Genomic DNA, 17,681 nt, shown 5'->3' on the forward strand with positions numbered 1-17,681 from the left:
AGGTTTAATAAGGAGAAGAGAAACGGGTTTCTCTATAGAGGAAGGGGTCTCCGAGCGGAAGAGGGTCGGCTGGCAGCGAATGTGCTGAGTTTTACAGTTCAGTTTGAGGAGGCACTGTCAGATTTACATAGGGGTCATGGTTAAATCAGTTATGACGTTTACATAGTGCCTGGGGAAGGCTGGTCGCCCCACCATAAACTTCTTATGCAAATAGACTTCCCAGTTGATTGTCCCATCTTGTCTACTCCTTACTGTGCACGTGGCTGGCAAAGAGAAGGGAAGATGGAGCCGCCATCTTGAACATGATTGGCACAACTGGCGGTATCTATGTCTGCCGCAGCTCCATTTTACAGGCTGCTCTTCCTTAGGAAGAGAAATAATTTGGGGCTGTTTTTCATGAAACAGAAAAGCCGTACCGAGGGCTCCCATACCCTATCTGCCTAAGTGATTGCTTCTTAACTCCTACATCAACAACACTCTATTTGTACTAGATGCCATTGCCATTGAATTACGTGCCTTGAAATAATTTTGTTTTGTGAATAACACCTCAAAATTGTTTTTTAAATAACAAAACGACTATGTTAAAAAACGTTCTGCATAGCGAAAAACAGAAGTCAAAGGAAAAGCTTTTTGGTTGAGCAATATTTGATACAATGTTAATATGAATCTGTTTGTTTTTTTTTTTTGAGACGGAGTCTTGCTCTGTCTCCCAGGCTGGAGTGCAGTGGCCGGATCTCAGCTCACTGCAAGTTCCTCCTCCCGGGTTTACGCCATTCTCTCGCCTCAGCCTCCCAAGTAGCTGGGACTACAGGCGCCCGCCACATCGCCCGGCTAAGTTTTTGTATTTCTTTAGTAGAGACGGGGTTTCACCGTGTTAGCCAGGATGGTCTCGATCTCCTGACCTCGTGATCCGCCCGTCTCGGCCTCCCAAAGTGCTGGGATTACAGGCTTGAGCCACCGCGCCCGGCCATGAATCTGTAAATAATACTTGACGGAGGGAAAAAGACGAAACACTCAATAGAAATGTGGGCAAAACATTTGACCAACTCACAAACACTATAAGAATGGCAACGGAAAATATTCAAGGATGTTCCACTTTATTTACAAAAGAACAAATACAAATTAAAACTACATTTAGATTTAATAATACCACTTCTTACCATTAGATTAGCAAAACTTAACTCCTCGAAGATTGCGTCTTCTCGCTTGTTCCCTTTCCAGTAACACTCCTCTTATCGTTGGAGGCGTTTAGACTTCAGGAATTCCTGTGTATTCAATATTTTCTGTCCTGAACCAGGGAGAGAGAAGGACGACTCTCAGGATAACAGTTCACATTCCCCACCAGGCAGGCGCTCGTGGCTTTGGGATTCCTTCCCAGTGGGTACCCCGGAGTGGCAACGCTTCCCCCTGAAGAATGAGATTTTGAGCGTTTTTCCTTCGGCATTTGGAGGAGTGTAATCCAAATGCTCTATGGTGTCGCACACACTAGTTCCAGGAGGAGGACACAGGCAATTCTGGTAACGGTAGTCCAGGTGCTCAATGGAGTAGCGGTCAGTTTGGCTCCGGCAGGCGAATCGGGATTTCTGGGAAATGTAGTCCAGACGCTCAGTGGAGTCGCGGTCAATTTGGCTCTGGCAGGCGGATGCCAGGGAATTCTGGGAAGTGTAGTCCAGACACTCGGGGTCGTCGCGGTCAGTTTGGCTCAGGAATTCTGGGAAGTGGAGTCCAGACGCTCTGTGGAGTAGCGGGCACTTCCGCTCCGGGACTGTAAGGTTGCTGCAGTTTTGTCCCTGGTGGTTTGGGTCAGTTCCGCGGGACCCTTCTGAATTTCCTGGACCTACGCATTGGATCCTCAACCAACTGGTGATCGAATTAGGGGAAAAGAAGCCTCGTCGGACAGCAGAGGTTTGGCGGGGCGAGGGCCGCCGTTTTCGTTCTAGTCAGTGGAGCCTTCTTGGGCTTGGGGCTGTCCTCGCGTCCCCCGGGTGTTTGGGACTTTGTCGGGTTGCGTCTCGCCTGGTTTTAGGGTTTCCGGGGCTCTGAGCTCGCCCAGTCCGCCTCCCTGCACCCCACACGCGTGGCCACGTCCTCGCGATAAAACGTTGGGATGTTAATCTCCTTGGGTCTACCGTTACTGTTCTTTAAGATGGGGACTTTAGGAACATCCTAATATAATCGTTTTGGGAACTGGAAGAGGTAACACAAATGAGAGCCTTAAAGCAACCCCTGTCACTTGGTGACTGGTGGTCTCTTGTTAATTCCCCACGAAGCGGGTCCCCGGGTGGGGTGAGAGCTCCAGCTGCAGGGGCACTGGCCCTTCTCCCTGATCCCTGCAGAACGCTGGATGATCCCGGACGCCTTCTGACCTCTTTTCTAGGAAAGCGAGGGTTGCGTCCACTTCCATGAAGGGAGAGGCGCATTTAACTTTTATGGCGCATGGTGACCACGGTCAGGGTGTTTCACAGCCTTCTCCTTACCCAGCCCAACCTTTCCAAAAGAGCTGCAGGGAGGGACTTTTTGGCTTCTGAGGGCAAAGCTCTACCTGAGTGATCCTTGGCTTTTTTCTTTGACAGAGATGCTCACCCCAACCGAGAGTGTATAGAATGTGTCTTAGGGCATGGGTGTTGCTTTCAGTTGTCATGTTTTTCTAGTCTTTAATCTTGAAAGATAGCATAGCTTTCATCTTTTTTTTCTTGATATTTTATCCTTGTTATTTTTGAAGAGTATAGATGAAGTTACTTTGGTCAAAGATGTTCATTTGGAGTTTTTCTGATGTATTTCATGTTTAACTTCAATATATGCATTTTTTTTTTTTTTTTTTGTGGGAATACCACAGAAGTGGTAAATCTCTGTCTCTCTTTTTTTTTTCCTTGAGACGGAGTTTCGCTCTTGTCTCCCAGGCTGGAGTGCATGGCAGGATCTCAGCTCACTGCAACCTCCACCCCCCGGGTTCAAGCTATTCTCCTGCCTCAGCCTTCAAAGTAGCTGGGATTACAGGTGCCTGCCACTACACCCGGCTAACTTTTGTATTTTTAGTAGAGACGGGATTTCACCATGTTGGCCAGACTGGTCTCAGACTCCTGACCTCAGGTGATTCAACCGCCTCGGCCTCCCAAAGTGCTGGAATTACAGGCATGAGCCACCGTGCCCAGCCTGAAGTGGTAAATTTCTTATTGCAACATAACAGGGGCATATGTCAGTTTGTCACTTCATTGGTGATCTCAGCTTTGTTCACTTGGCCAAAGTCATGTTTGTCAGATTTCTGCTTTGTAAAGTTATTATTTTGATTTTTTTTTTTTTTTTTTTTTTTACCCCAGGAACACAGATTCAAGTTGCTCTCAATATACACTCCCTAATTTTTTAGTTAAATAAAATTTTTTAAGGAGAAATACATTTATTAGTGCACATTCTACTGTAAAGATGAGCTTTCCCTCCTTCATTTCCTTACTCATTCATTCAACTATAAATATTCTATCAGTGTGGATGCAGAATCCAGCCTTATTAAGTTAAATGACATGTGGATTAACAATTACCAATACTTTGTCCAATTTTATTGAGGTGTATTCTATATATCATAGAATCTACCTATTTCATGTGTACACTTTAATTATTATTATTATTATTATTATTATTTTTTTTTTTTTTTTTTTTTTGAGACAGAGTCTTGCTCTGTCTCTTGGGCTGGAGTGCAGTGGCCCGATCTCGGCTCACTGCAAGCTCCGCCTCCCGGGTTCATGCCATTCTCCTGCCTCAGCCTCCGGAGTAGCTGGGACTACAGGCACCCGCCACCACACCTAGCTAATTTTTTGTATTTTTAGTAGAGACGGGGTTTCACCGTGTTATCCAGGATGGTCTTGATCTTCTGACCTCGTGATCCGCCCGCCTCAGCCTCCCAAAGTGCTGGGATTACAGGTGTGAGCCACCACGCTTAGCACTTTAATGATTTTTAGGAACTTTGTGGAGTGGAATAAACATCACCATAATTCAGTTTAAATCATTTTCATCCCCCATTGAGACTCCTTATGCCCACTTATAGTTAATCCTCTTTCTCACCTCAAATATGCAGAGACCACCTACCTACTTTCTCATTATATACACTTGCCTACTCTGGAACTTCATAGAAATAGGATCATGCAATATGTGGGCCTTCCTATGTGACTGGCTTCTTTCACTTAGCATAATGTTTCCAAAGTTCATGTGTGGTGTAGCATGAATCAGTACTTCATTCCTTTTAATTTCCAAATAAGATTCCATTATAAGGATAGGCCACAATTTGTCTATCCCTGTACTCATAGGAGGGCATTTGTTGGTGTGCAGTTTTGGGTTACTATGAATGATGCTGTTGTGAACATTCATGTGTTCATTTACAATACACATTCGTGTTGGCGGACGGCATCCCTGGCCACACTTTCATGTCTCTTTTTCTGCTTTCCCTGGTACTTTCCAGGCAGGATTCTGCTTTCCCTCGAGTTGCATCACTCAGGACTCTGAATATTCCCTGAAATAGGAGGAAAAATGAACACGTTGAAGGTGAATACAGCTTGCCTCTCTTGCTGTTAAAATTTCTTTTTTATTTTTGAGATGGAGTCTTGTTCTGTCACCAAAGATGGAGTGCAGTGGCCTGATTTTGGCTCATTGCAATCTCTGCCTCCCAAGTTCAAGTAATTCTCCTGCTTCAGCCTCCCAAGTAGCTGGGAGTACAGGCACACACCACCACACCTGGCTAATTTTTGTATTTTTCGTAGAGATGGTGTTTCACCATCTTGGCCAGGCTGGTCTCAAACTCCTGACCTCAGGTGATGCACCCACCTCAGCCTCCCAAAGTGCTGGGATTGCAGGTGTGAGCCACCGTGCCTGACCGTATTTCATCTGACTACTCGTATTCTCAGATGTTCTTCTCAGTCTTGGGAAGACTTAGGGAGTACAACAGAGATATAGCATGGGAGAAACAGAATCTAGCTCCTCCTATGTGAACACCAATAATCCTTGTGTGAAGCTGCAGTTAAGCAGTTATAGCCTGTTGTGTTGTTCCAACCCAAGAGCCAGCATCCACACATGGCACTGCTCCTCCCAGGCACCATTTCGGGGTGACCTTCTTTCTTTCTGACTTGACACCTACTCAGATGGACCCAGTGCCCCAGGCACTCAAGGACAGTAATAACCATAGTCATGATAGAAAATCTTTACTTTCAGTATGGTAAAGGATACCGCACACAATGTTACCAGAAAATATAACAGCCTAGAGCGAAAATATTCACTACTTGTATATCTAAAAAAGATAAAATCCAACATAAGAATCTTATGTACAGAATAGAAAAAGAAAATCCAAAGGAATGTGAATAAAGGACATTAACAGGTAAGTTTAAAAGGAGAAATTGAGATGGCCAATAAATATTTGAAAAGGTGATGGTATTATTTATAATCAACTAAGTGAAACTGTTAAATTCTTCCTAATATGATTATAAAAATCATGGGAAAATTGATAACCTGCTCTTGATTATGGTAAGACAAATCAGTGTACATATATCCTCTTGAAAGATCAGAGTTTAGTAAAAAATTGAGACCTGATATTATATGATCACAATTTTAAATATGCCTATTTATTGACATTTTAATTTTCATTTAAAATTATTTTAAATAAACAGGAGTAAAATCTACCCAAAATTTTTTTTACAGGATTGGTATTAATGAGCATATATAAAATTAAGGATTATTTAGAGTAGATAAAAATAGATTATCAATTCTTTGAAATACTGTGCAGACATGAAATGAGATAAGATGGATGGCAACAATGATAGTAATAATAAAAAAAAATTTTAAAAGCTAGTGTTTATTAGGTATTTAGTCTGTACTGATGAACTTTCCCAATGCTCCATGTATTTCCTTGTTTAATCACTGAAAAAACTATAATATGAAAATTGTTAGAGAGGGAATAAATAGGTGAACTTGTCCAAGGTCATGTGACCAGGAAGGCACAGAGCCTTGGGATGTGCTCCTAGGCACACTGTCTGCAGATCGTAGATCAATGCTGCAATTAATGTATGTAGTTTATGCCTTGAGAGTACAGAGGATGTACTGCATAACTGTCCCACACAGGTTACCACAAGCTTGTTAGTTTGGTGGCAGATATTAAAGAAAAATGATAACATTCAGGGTTCAAGTATGAGAACAATGGGAATTATCAGACAAGACTGGGACTGAATTGCTAAATGTTACTGGGGCAGTTGGCAAGATTCATTGAAACCTATATACGTGCAGCCCAGGATGTTGCATTTAGAGTCCTACAGGGTTACTTACAAGGAAACTCAGTAAGTACAGAAAGTAAACCTACAGGAGGTCTTTTCCATCATTGAACTTCTGGTGGATCTCAGGAAAATCCATCATTGTCAGGATACAGACAGAATGAGTAGAAAATCTATGAGTTGGCTGGGTGCAGTGGCTCATGTCTGTAATCCCAGAACTTTGGGAGGCCAAGGCAAGCGGATCACCTGAGGTCAGGAGTTTGAGACCAGCCTGGCCAAGGTGGTGAAACCCCATCTCTACTAAAAATACAAAAATTAGCCAGGCATGGTGGTGGGCACCTGTAATCCCAGCTACTTAGGAGGCTGAAGTGGGAGGATCACTTGAACCCAAGAGGCGGAGATTGCAGTGAGCCAAGATCACGCCCCGGCACTCCATCCTGGGCAACAGAGCAAGACTGTCTCAAAAATAAATAAATAAATAAATAAATAAATAAATAATAAAAAAAGGAAATCTATGTGTTGACCTATGTCTCTCAAGATCCAAAACAGCTTGTCTTCCCTCCCCTGTATTTGCTCTGTGCCACCCCTCTCTCAGTAGTCATTGGTCGTGAGACTGAGGTTGCATATGTTTGATGCTGTAGGAGGTAGTGACCTTCAAGGATGTGGCTGTGGTCTTCACTGAGGAGGAGCTGAGGCTGCTGGACCTTGCCCAGAGGAAACTATACCGAGAAGTGATGCTGGAGAACTTCAGGAACCTACTCTCAGTGGGTGAGGACAGGCATTCTTTATAAGGGAACGTCAGGACCAGGGGTGGCTTTGTATCTTGGAGGGTTCAAGTTTGAGTATGCATTGGGAACCTAAGTTTCTAGTAAATTTTACTTAGATTTTTTTCTAGGATGTATTAGCGTTAAGCACATGACTTTTCATATTCACAGGGCATCAACCACTCCACAGAGATACTTTCCACTTCCTAAAGGAAGAAAAGTTTTGGATGATGGAGACAGTAACCCAAAGAGAAGGGAATTTAGGTAAGAAGCAAGCAACTGTGTGTCCTTGTGCATGACTCTCCCATCTGTTTTACTTCTGTCTGTTGCCCAGCTCTGTTGCCCTAGTCTAAATAGCCAAACTTCTTTCCTGAATTATTATAGCCGACTTTCGGCTGGTTGCCCTGCTCCCACTTTTTCCACCCTGACATCTGTTTTCCACATGGTAGCCAATCTGTTGCTTAGGAAATGTAAGTCAGATTTCCATTCCTCGGTTCAAAAGCCTTTCTGGCTGCTTATGTTTACTTAAGTTACAAGTGTTTTAAGTGCCTTTTAGAGACCATGTAATATGCTGTTCATCCCCCACCACCTCTCTGACTGCATCTCCTGTCCTCTCCCCTTTGCCTTGTCTTTCCAGCCACACTGTCCTCCATACCATTTCTCCAACCTGCCAAAGACACTGTATTGCCTGTTGTAGTAACCAATGACCACACATTTACTCGACTAAGCAACAAAAATTTATTATCTTTCTGTTCTTTAGGCCTGAAGTCTGATACATCTCACTGGATAATTATCAAGGTGTCTGTAGGTGTTTGTTTCTTTCTGGATGCTCTTGGGGAGAAGCCTTTATTTTGGTTTACCAGTCTCTAGGCACTCCTTGGCTCTTGTTACTCTTCCTCCATCTTCAAAGGCAGCTACTTTGCATTTCTGATCCTTCTTCCATAGTCATGCTCACTCTGCCACTCTTCTTATGCCTCCGTCTCCTGCCTTTCAGGTTCCTTGTGATTGTGTTGGTTACCCCTGGATGATCCACAATGACCTCACTTTCTAGTTAGCTGATTAGTGACCTTAATTGCATCTGCAATCCCAGTCCCCCTTGCTGTGTAATATAACATGTTTGTAGGTCTTGGGTACTGGATGTGGACATCTTTTATGAATCATTGTTCTGTCTACTACTGAAGCTTCTGCCTCGAGAGCCCTTACTTGCTCTTCTCTCTGATCAGAATACTCTTTCACCTCAAAACTTTCTGGCTTCTCCTTTAAGTATATTCAAGTCTCTGTTCAGTTTTAGAGAGGCCATTTCCAGCTACTGTATTCAAAATACTGTTCTAGGCCAGGCGCTGTAGCTCACGCCCATAACCCCACTACTTTCAGAGATCAAGGCAAGTGGATCACTGAGGTCAGGAATTCGACACCAGCCTGGCCAACATGATGAAATCCCATCTCTACTAAAAATACAGAATTAGCCAGGTGTGGTAGCATGTGCCTATAGTCTCAGCTACTCGGGAGGCTGAGGCAGGAGAATCACTTGAACCCAGGAGGCGGAGGTTGCAGCGAGCCGAGATGGCGCCACCGCACTCCAGCCTTGGTGACAAAGTGAGACTCTGTCTCAAAAAAACAAACAAAACACTGTTCTATTTTTTTCTTCTTGTGCTGTCTTGCACTGTGTTTTATGTCTTTCTGTTTATCTGTCACCTTTACCCCCAGGAATGTGATATCTAAGAGGAGGAATTTTAGCTGTTTTGCTCATGGTTATCTATTCACAGGCTAGAAGGTATTGTTCTGGTACATGGCAGGTATCTAATTATTTGTTATCCTGATAAATAAATTAATGGATGAGGGGAACTTCAGTGTCTCCAGGAATCATGGAGATAGATAGTTAATAAGTAATACACAAACTAGAGTGAATGAGAGCTATTGCAGAACATGTTTCTGTCTTTTGATGGCTGCCTATCTAATTAGAACTTTCTTAGGATTCCTTGTTGGGATACTATTTTTAGGTACATGCAGTTCACCCACATCCCATGGAAACTTCTAAGTGTTTTTTTTATGACCACACTGAGTAATATGCCTTCTCTCTGACTTGTCTTGGAGCTTTTTTTTAATTTTTATTTTTTAAAATTTTTTCTGTAAGTTATTGGAGTATAGGTGGCATTTGGTTACATAAGTTCTTTAGTGATTTGTGAGAATTTGGTGCACTCATCACCTGAGCAGTATATACTACACCATATTTGTAGTCTTTTATCTCTTGCCCTCCTCCCATTCTTTCCTGCAAGTCCCCAAAGTCCATTGTCTCATTTTATTTTTTATTTTTTATTTTTGAGATGGAGTCTCGCTCTGTCGCCCAGGCTAGAGTGCAGTGGCGCGATCTCGGCTCACTGTAAGCTCCACCTCCCGGGTTCATGCCATTCTCCTGCCTCAGCCTCCCGAGTAGCTGGGACTACAGGTGCCTGCCACCATGCCCTGCTAATTTTTAAAATATTTTTAGTAGAGATGGGGTTTCACCATGTTAGCCAGGATGGTCTTGATCTCCTGACCTCGTGACCCACCTGCCTCAGCCTCCCAAAGTGCTGGGATTACAGGCCATTGTCTCATTCTTATGCCTTTGCATCCTCATAGGTTAGCTCCCACATATCAGTGAGAACATATGATGTTTGGTTTTCCATTCCTGAGTTACTTCACTTGGAATCATAGTTTCCAGTCTCATCTAGGTTGCTGCAAATGCTATTAATTCATGCCTTTTTATGACTGAGTAGTGTTCCATCATATATAATACCACAGTTTCTTTATTCGCTCGTTGATTGATGGGCATTTGTGTTGGTTCCATGATTTTGCAATTTTGAATTGTGCTGCTATAAACATGCGTGTGCAAGTATTTTCGCGTAATGACTTCTTTTCCTCTGGATAGATACCCAGTAGTGGTATTGCTGGATCAAATGGTGGTTCTACTTTTAGTTCTTTAAGGAATTTCCACATTGTTTTCCATAGTGCCTGTACTAGTTTACATTCCCACCAGCTGTGTAGAAGTGTTCCCTATCACCACATCCACGCCAACATCTACTGGTTTTTAATTTTTGATTATGGCCATTCTTGCAGGAGTGAGGTGGTATCGCATTGTGGTTTTGATTTGCATTTCCCTGATCATTAGTGATTTTGAGTTTTTTAAAAATATGTTTGTTGACCATATATCTATATTCTTTTGAGAATTGTCTATTCATGTTCTTAGCCCACTTTTTGATGGGGTTGTTTGATTTTTTCTTACTGATTTGTTTGAGTTTGTTGTAGATTCTGGATATTAGTTCTTTGTCAGATGTACAGATTGTAAAGATTTTCTCCCACTTTGTGGGCTGTCTGTTTATTCTAGTGACTGTTCCTTTTGCTGTGCAAAAGCTCTTTAGTTTAATTAGGTCCCAATTATTTATCTTTGTTTTTATTGCATTTGCTTTTGGGTTCTTGATCATGAAATCCTTGCCTAAGCCAATGGCTAGAAGGATTTTTCCAATGTTAACTTCTAGAATTTTTATAGTTTCAGGTATTAGATTTGAGTCCTTAATCTATCTTGAATTGATTTTTGTATAAGGTGAGAGATGAAGATCCAGTTTCATTCTCCTACAGGTGGCTAGCCAATTATCCCAGCACCATTTGTTGAAAAGGGTGTCCTTTCCCCACTTTATGTTTTTGTTTGCTTTGTCGAAGATCAGTTGACTGTAAGGATTTGGGTTTATTTCTGGGTTCTCTATTCTGTTCCTTTGGTCTATGTGCCTATTTTTATGCCAGTACCACACTATTTTGGTGACTATGGTCTTATAGTATAGTTTGAAATCAGTTAATGTGATGCCTCCAGATATGTTCTTTTTGCTTTAGTCTTGCTTTGGCTCTGTGAGCCCTTTTTTTCGTTCCATATGAATTTTAGAATTGTTTTTTCTAATTCTATGAAGAATGATGGTGATATTTTGATAGGGATTGCATTTAATTTGTAGATTGCTTTTAGCAGTATGGTCATTTTCACAATATTGATTCCACCCATCCATGAGCATGAGATGTGTTTCCATTTGTTTGTGTCATCAATGATTTCTTTCAGCAGCGTTCTGTTGTTTTCCTTGTAGAGGTCTTTTGACTCCTTGGTTATGTATATTCCTGAGTATTTTTTTTTTTTTTTTTTGCAGCTATTATAATAGGGGTTGAGTTCTTGATTTGATTCTCTGCTTGGTTGCTGGCGGTGTATAGAAGAGCTACTGATTTGTGTACATTAATCTTGTATCTGGAAACTTTGCTGAATTCTCTTTTTTTTTTTTTTTTTTGAGATGGAGTCTCACTCTGTTGCCCAGGCTGGAGTGTGGTGGCGAGATCTCAGCTCACTACAAGCTCCACCTCCCAGTTTCACGCCGTTCTCCTGCCTCAGCCTCCTGAGTAGCTGGGACTACAGGCGCCTGCCACCCTGCCTGGCTAATTTTTTTGTAGTTTTTTAGTAGAGACAGGGTTTCACCGTGTTAGCCAGGATGGTCTCGATCTCCTGACCTCGTGATCTGCCCGCCTCGGCCTCCGAAAGTGCTGGGATGACAGGCGTGTGCGCCCGGCCGGCCTTTTACCATTATATAATGCCCGTCTTTGTCTCTTTTAACTGCTGTTGCTTTAAAGTTTGTTTTGTCTGATACAAGAATAGTTACCCCTGCTCATTTTTTGGTGTCCATTTGCATGAAATGCCTTTTCCACCCTTTTACTTTAAGTTTATATGACTCCTTATGTGTTAGGTAAGTCACCTGAAGGTAGCAGATGGTTGGCTGGTGAGCTCATATCCATTCTGCAGTTCTGTATCTTTTAAGTGGAACATTTAGGCCATTTACATTCAATGTTAGTATTGAGATATGAGGTGCCATTGCATTCATCTTGCTATTTGTTGCCTGTGTACTTTGGTTTTTAAATTTTTTTGTTTTTGCTTTCTAATATGTTTTTGTTTTATAGGTCCTGTATGATTTATGCTTTAAAGAGGTTCCATTTTGATGTGTTTCCAGGATTTGTTTCAAGATTTAGAGCTCCTTTTAGCAGTTCTTGTAGTGGTGGCTTGGGAAATTCTCTCAGCATTTGTCTGAAAAAGACTGTATCTTCCCTTCATATATGATGCTTAGTTTTGGTGGATACAAAATTCTTGGCTGATAATTATTTTGTTGGAGGAGGCTGAAGATAAGGCCCCAATCCCTTCTAGCTTGTAGGGTTTCTATTGAGTAATCTGCTGTTAATCTGATAGGTTTTCCTTTATAGGTTACCTGGTGCTTCTGTCTCACAGCTCTTAAGATTTTTTCCTTCGTCTTAACTTTGGATAACCTGATGACAATGTGCCTAGGCAATGATCTTTTTGCAATGAATTTCCCAAGCATTGTTTGTGCTTCTTGTATTTGGATGTCTAGGCATCTAGCACAGCTAGGGAAGTTTTCTTCTATTATTTCCCCAAATGTGTTTTCCAAGCTTTTAGAATTCTCTTCTTCCTCAGGAACACTGATTATTCTTAGGTTTAGTAATTTAACATAATCCCATACTTCTTTGAGGCTTTGTTCATATTTTCTTATTCTTTTTTCTTTGTCTTTGTTGGATTGGGTTAACTCGAAGAACTTGTCTTGAAGCTCTGAATGTCTTTCTTCTACTTATTCAATTCTATAGCTGAGACTTTCCAGACCATTTTGCATTTCTATAAGTGTGTCCAGTGTTTACTGAATTTTGTATTTTTTTTTTTAAGCAATCTATTTCCTTGAATATTTCTCCCTTCACTTATTGTGTCGCTTTTTGGATTTCCTTGCCCTGGGCTTTGCCTTTCTCTGGTGCCTCCCTGATTAGCTTAATAACTAACCTCCTGAATTCCTTTTCAGGTAAATGAGGGATTTCTTCTTTTTTTGGATCCATTGCTGGTGAACTAGTATGATTTTTTGGTGGATGTTAAAGTACCTTGTTTTGTCATATTACTAGAATTGGTTTTCTCATTTGGGTAGGCTCTGTCAGAGGGAAGGTCTAGGGCTGAAGACTGTTGTTCAGCTTCTTTTGTCCCACAGGGTGTTCCCTTGATGTAGTACTCTCCCCCTTTTCCTATGGATGTGGCCTCCTGTGAGCCAAACTGTAGTGATTGTTGTCTCTATTCTGGGTCTAGCTACTCAGCAAGTCTAGCCAGCTCTGGGCTGGTACTGGGGGCCTGTCTGCACAGAGTCCTGTGATATGAACTGTCTGTGGGTCTCTCAACCATAGATATCAGTGCCTGTTCTGGTGGAGGTGGCTGGGGTGTGCAATGGACTCTGTGAGGTTTCTTAGCTTTGGTGGTTTCATGCTTTATTTTTGTGCTGGTTGGTCTCCTGCCAGGAGATAGCACTTCCCTTCATATATGATGCTTTAGTTTTGCAGAGCTCACACCTGCAAATTCATCAGAGAATCCACACTGGAGAGAAACCATTCAAATGTGAACAGTGTGGGAAAGGCTTTAGTCGTAGATCGGGACTTTATGTTCATCGTAAATTACACATAGGAGTGAAACCTCATATTTGTTTGCCTTCAGGCAAACAAAGACACTCTCCTCAGGCATGACATTTTAGGACCAAGAGATTGCCTGTCAGATGCTGAGGACATCACCCAAGCCTCTTTGTGACTTAGGATGATTTCTTTACTTCGTAAGGATATGCAATACAAACTAAAATATACAAAGTTTTGATGATGTTGTGGCTTCTCCTTAAAGTTCACATTTGATTCATACTTCACTGTTTACATAATTTATTAGTTACATAATTTACTATGTAAGGTTTTATTTCTACCAAGTATTTCTTTTTTTTTTTTTGAGACGGAGTCTGGCTCTGTCACCCAGGCTGGAGTGCAGTGGCCGGATCTCAGCTCACTGCAAGCTCCGCCTCTCAGGTTTATGGCATTCTCCTGCCTCAGCCTCCCGAGTAGCTGGGACTACAGGCACCCGCCACCTTGCCCGGCTAGGTTTTGTACTTTTTAGTAGAGACAGGGTTTCACCGTGTTATCCAGGATGGTCTCGATCTCCTGACCTCGTGATCCGCCCGTCTCGGCCTCCCAAAGTGCTGGGATTACAGGCTTGAGCCACCGCGCCCGGCTCTACCAAGTATTTCACATCTGACACTTGGTGTGGTTCTGAATTGGTCTCATGCAAACGAGAGTCCATAGTGTACTTGAAAAACACATTGGCTGGGCACAGTGGCTCAAGCCTGTAATCCCAGCACTTTGGGAGGCCAAGATGGGAGTATCACTTGTGGCCTGGAGTTCAAGACCAGCCTTGGCAATGTAGCAAGACCTCGTCTCTTCAAAAAAATGTAAAAATTAGCTAGTCATGGTGGTATGTGCCTGTAGTCCTAGCTACTCAGGAGGCGGACGTGGGAGGATCACTTGAGCCCAGGAGGTCAAGGCTGCAATGAGCCATGATCGTGTCCCTGCACTCCAGCCTGGGTGACAGAGGGAGACACTCTCTTAAAAAAAGGAAAATATAATCTGAACATTCCCTGTATTTAATAAAATTTCAGGCTATGTCCTAAGTATGAAATCTTGATAACATTGAATAAAGGCTTTACTTGCCCACATCTCTTAATTCTGTGTCATTATAGGAGGCAAGATCCAAACTGAGATGGAGACTGTTCCAGAAGCAGGAACACATGAAGGGTTGTTCAGCCATCAAAACTGGGAACAAATTTCAAGTGACTTAACCAGGTTTCAAGACTCCATGGTAAACAGCTTTCAGTTCTCCAAAGAAGATGATATGCCCTGCCAGGTTGATGCAGGACTATCTATAATTCACATAAGACAGAAATCTTCTGAGGGTAGGAAGTATAAAAAATCCTTTAGTGATGTCTCCATCCTTGATCTTCATCAACAATTACAGTCAAGAGATAAGTCTCATACATGTGATGAATGTGGAAAGAGTTTCTGTTATAGCTCAGCTCTTCGTATTCATCGGAGAGTTCACATGGGGGAGAAACTCTATAATTGTGATGTGTGTGGTAAGGAATTCAATCAGAGCTCACATCTGCAAATTCATCAGAGAATCCACACTGGAGAGAAACCATTCAAATGTGAGCAGTGTGGGAAAGGCTTTAGTCGTAGATCAGGACTTTATGTTCATCGTAAATTACACACAGGAGTGAAACCTCATGTTTGTGAAAAATGTGGGAAGGCCTTCATTCATGATTCCCAGCTTCAGGAACATCAAAGAATCCATACTGGGGAGAAGCCATTCACATGTGATATATGTTGTAAGAGCTTCCGTAGTAGAGCAAATCTTAATAGGCATTCCATGGTTCACATGCAAGAGAAACCATTCAGATGTGATACATGTGGTAAGAGCTTTGGTCTGAAATCAGCACTTAACAGTCATCGCATGGTCCACACAGGAGAGAAACGGTACAAATGTGAGGAATGTGGAAAATGCTTCATTTATAGGCAAGATCTTTATAAGCATCAGATGGACCACACAGGGGAGAAGCCATATAATTGTAAAGAATGTGGAAAGAGCTTCAGATGGGCCTCAGGTCTTTCAAGACATGTGCGAGTCCACAGTGGAGAGACACCATACAAATGCGAAGAATGTGGGAAGGGATTTTATACAAATTCACAACGTTATTCTCACCAGAGAGCCCACAGTGGAGAAAAGCCATATAGATGTGAGGAGTGTGGGAAGGGCTACAAAAGGAGGTTGGATCTTGACTTTCATCAGAGGGTCCACAGAGGAGAGAAACCCTATAATTGTAAAGAATGTGGGAAGAGCTTTGGCTGGGCCTCGTGTCTTTTGAATCATCAGAGAATCCACAGTGGAGAAAAACCATTTAAATGTGAAGAATGTGGGAAAAGATTTACTCAGAATTCACAACTTTATACCCATCGTAGAGTCCACAGTGGAGAAAAACCATTCAAATGTGAAGAGTGTGGGAAAAGATTTACTCAGAATTCACAACTTTATTCTCATCGCAGAGTCCACACTGGAGTAAAGCCATACAAATGTGAAGAGTGTGGGAAGGGCTTCAACAGTAAGTTTAATCTTGACATGCACCAGAGGGTCCACACCGGAGAGAGACCTTATAACTGTAAAGAATGTGGGAAGAGCTTTAGCCGGGCATCAAGTATTTTGAATCATAAGAGACTCCATGGTGATGAAAAGCCATTCAAATGTGAAGAATGTGGGAAGAGATTTACTGACAAATCACAGCTTCATTCCCATCAGAGGGTTCACACTGGGGAAAAGCCATACAAATGTGAGAAGTGTGAAAAGGGCTTCAGATGGGCCTCAACTCATCGAACCCATCAGAGAGTCCACAGTAGAGAAAAAGTACTTCAATGTGAGGACTGTGGGAAAAGCATTGTACACAGTTCATGTCTTAAAGCCCAACAAAGAGACCACAGTGGAGAGAAGACATCTAAATGTGAGGACTGTGGGAAGCGTTACAAGAGGCGCTTGAATCTTGATATGCTTTTGTCATTATTTTTAAATGACACATAATTATTGTACTCGTTTATGGGGCACATGTGATAGTTGATACAAGTATACGATGTGTAATGATCAAATCGTATAATTAACGTTATCTATCACCTCAAACATTTATCATTTCTTTGTGTTGGGAACCTTTAAAATTAACTCTTCTAGCTATTTGAAAATAATACGTTGTTAATTACAGTCACCCTGTAGTGGTGTAAAACACTAGAACTTATTCCTCCTACCTGCCTGTATTTCTATATTCATTAACCAACCTTTGGCTACCTTTGGCCCTGCCTCACCTCTAAGAACTACTATTCTACTCTCTACTTCTATGAAATTAACTTTTTGAGCTTCCACATATGTGTGAGAACATGTAGTATTTATTTTTCTGTGCCTGGTATATATCACTTAGTATAAGGCCCTGTAAGGCTCATTAACTTTGCTGTGAGTGATAGAATTTTGTTGTTTTTCATGGCTACATAGTACTCCGATGTGTATATTTGCCACATTTTCTTTTTTTCTTTTTTTTGAGATGGAGTCTCGCTCTGTCGCCCAGGCTGGAGTGCAGTGGCCGGATCTCAGCTCACTGCAAGCTCCGCCTCCCGGGTTTATGCCATTCTCCTGCCTCAGCCTCCGGAGTAGCTGGGACTACAGGCGCCCGCCACCTCGCCCAGCTAGCTTTTTGTATTTTTTAGTAGAGACGGGGTTTCACCATGTTAGCCAGGATGGTCTCGATCTCCTGACCTCGTGATCCGCCCGTCTCGGCCTCCCAGAGTGCTGGGGTTACAGGCTTGAGCCACTGCCCCCGGCCACATTTTCTTTATTCATTCATCCAGTGGACACTTAGGTTGATTACATATCTTGGCCTGTTTCTTGGCTATCGTGAATGGTGCTGCAATAAACATGGGGGGGTGGAGATAACACTTTAACATACTGATTTCCTTTTCTTTGGGTATGTATCAAGTATATAATAATATGACATGACTCAAAATTAAGGAATAGGATTGTGGAAATTGGTTTTCAAAACAAAATGTTCTCTAGTTTGAATACAGAGAAAAATTGGTGAGTGTCTTCAGCTGTCCTCATACATAATGCATGTGAGCTTGCTTTAAGCATAAGTGAAGGAGTGGAAAAATCCTGGAGATAGAAATAAAGGGGTATACATGTGGACATAAAGAATCAACAAAGATTCTTTTAAGAAAAGGTGTGTATGGGTTG

The 17,681-nt window shown here is 42.1% G+C and overlaps 1 protein-coding gene across 1 annotated transcript; it reads left to right on the forward strand.

The window, feature by feature from the left end:
- The first annotated feature begins 1,694 nt into the window (after positions 1–1,694).
- Positions 1,695–17,033, forward strand: ZNF225 (zinc finger protein 225). The gene is made up of 5 exons (XM_010372467.2): positions 1,695–1,905; positions 4,448–4,530; positions 6,884–7,010; positions 7,178–7,270; positions 14,602–17,033. The coding sequence occupies exons 2-5, from the start codon at positions 4,516–4,518 to the stop codon at positions 16,485–16,487; spliced, it is 2,121 nt and encodes a 706-aa protein (XP_010370769.1). The 5' UTR covers positions 1,695–1,905; positions 4,448–4,515; the 3' UTR covers positions 16,488–17,033.
- The last annotated feature ends 648 nt before the right edge of the window (positions 17,034–17,681 follow it).

Source organism: Rhinopithecus roxellana, chromosome 12, assembly GCF_007565055.1.
Source record: "Rhinopithecus roxellana isolate Shanxi Qingling chromosome 12, ASM756505v1, whole genome shotgun sequence".
NCBI classification, from domain to species: Eukaryota; Metazoa; Chordata; class Mammalia; order Primates; family Cercopithecidae; genus Rhinopithecus; species Rhinopithecus roxellana.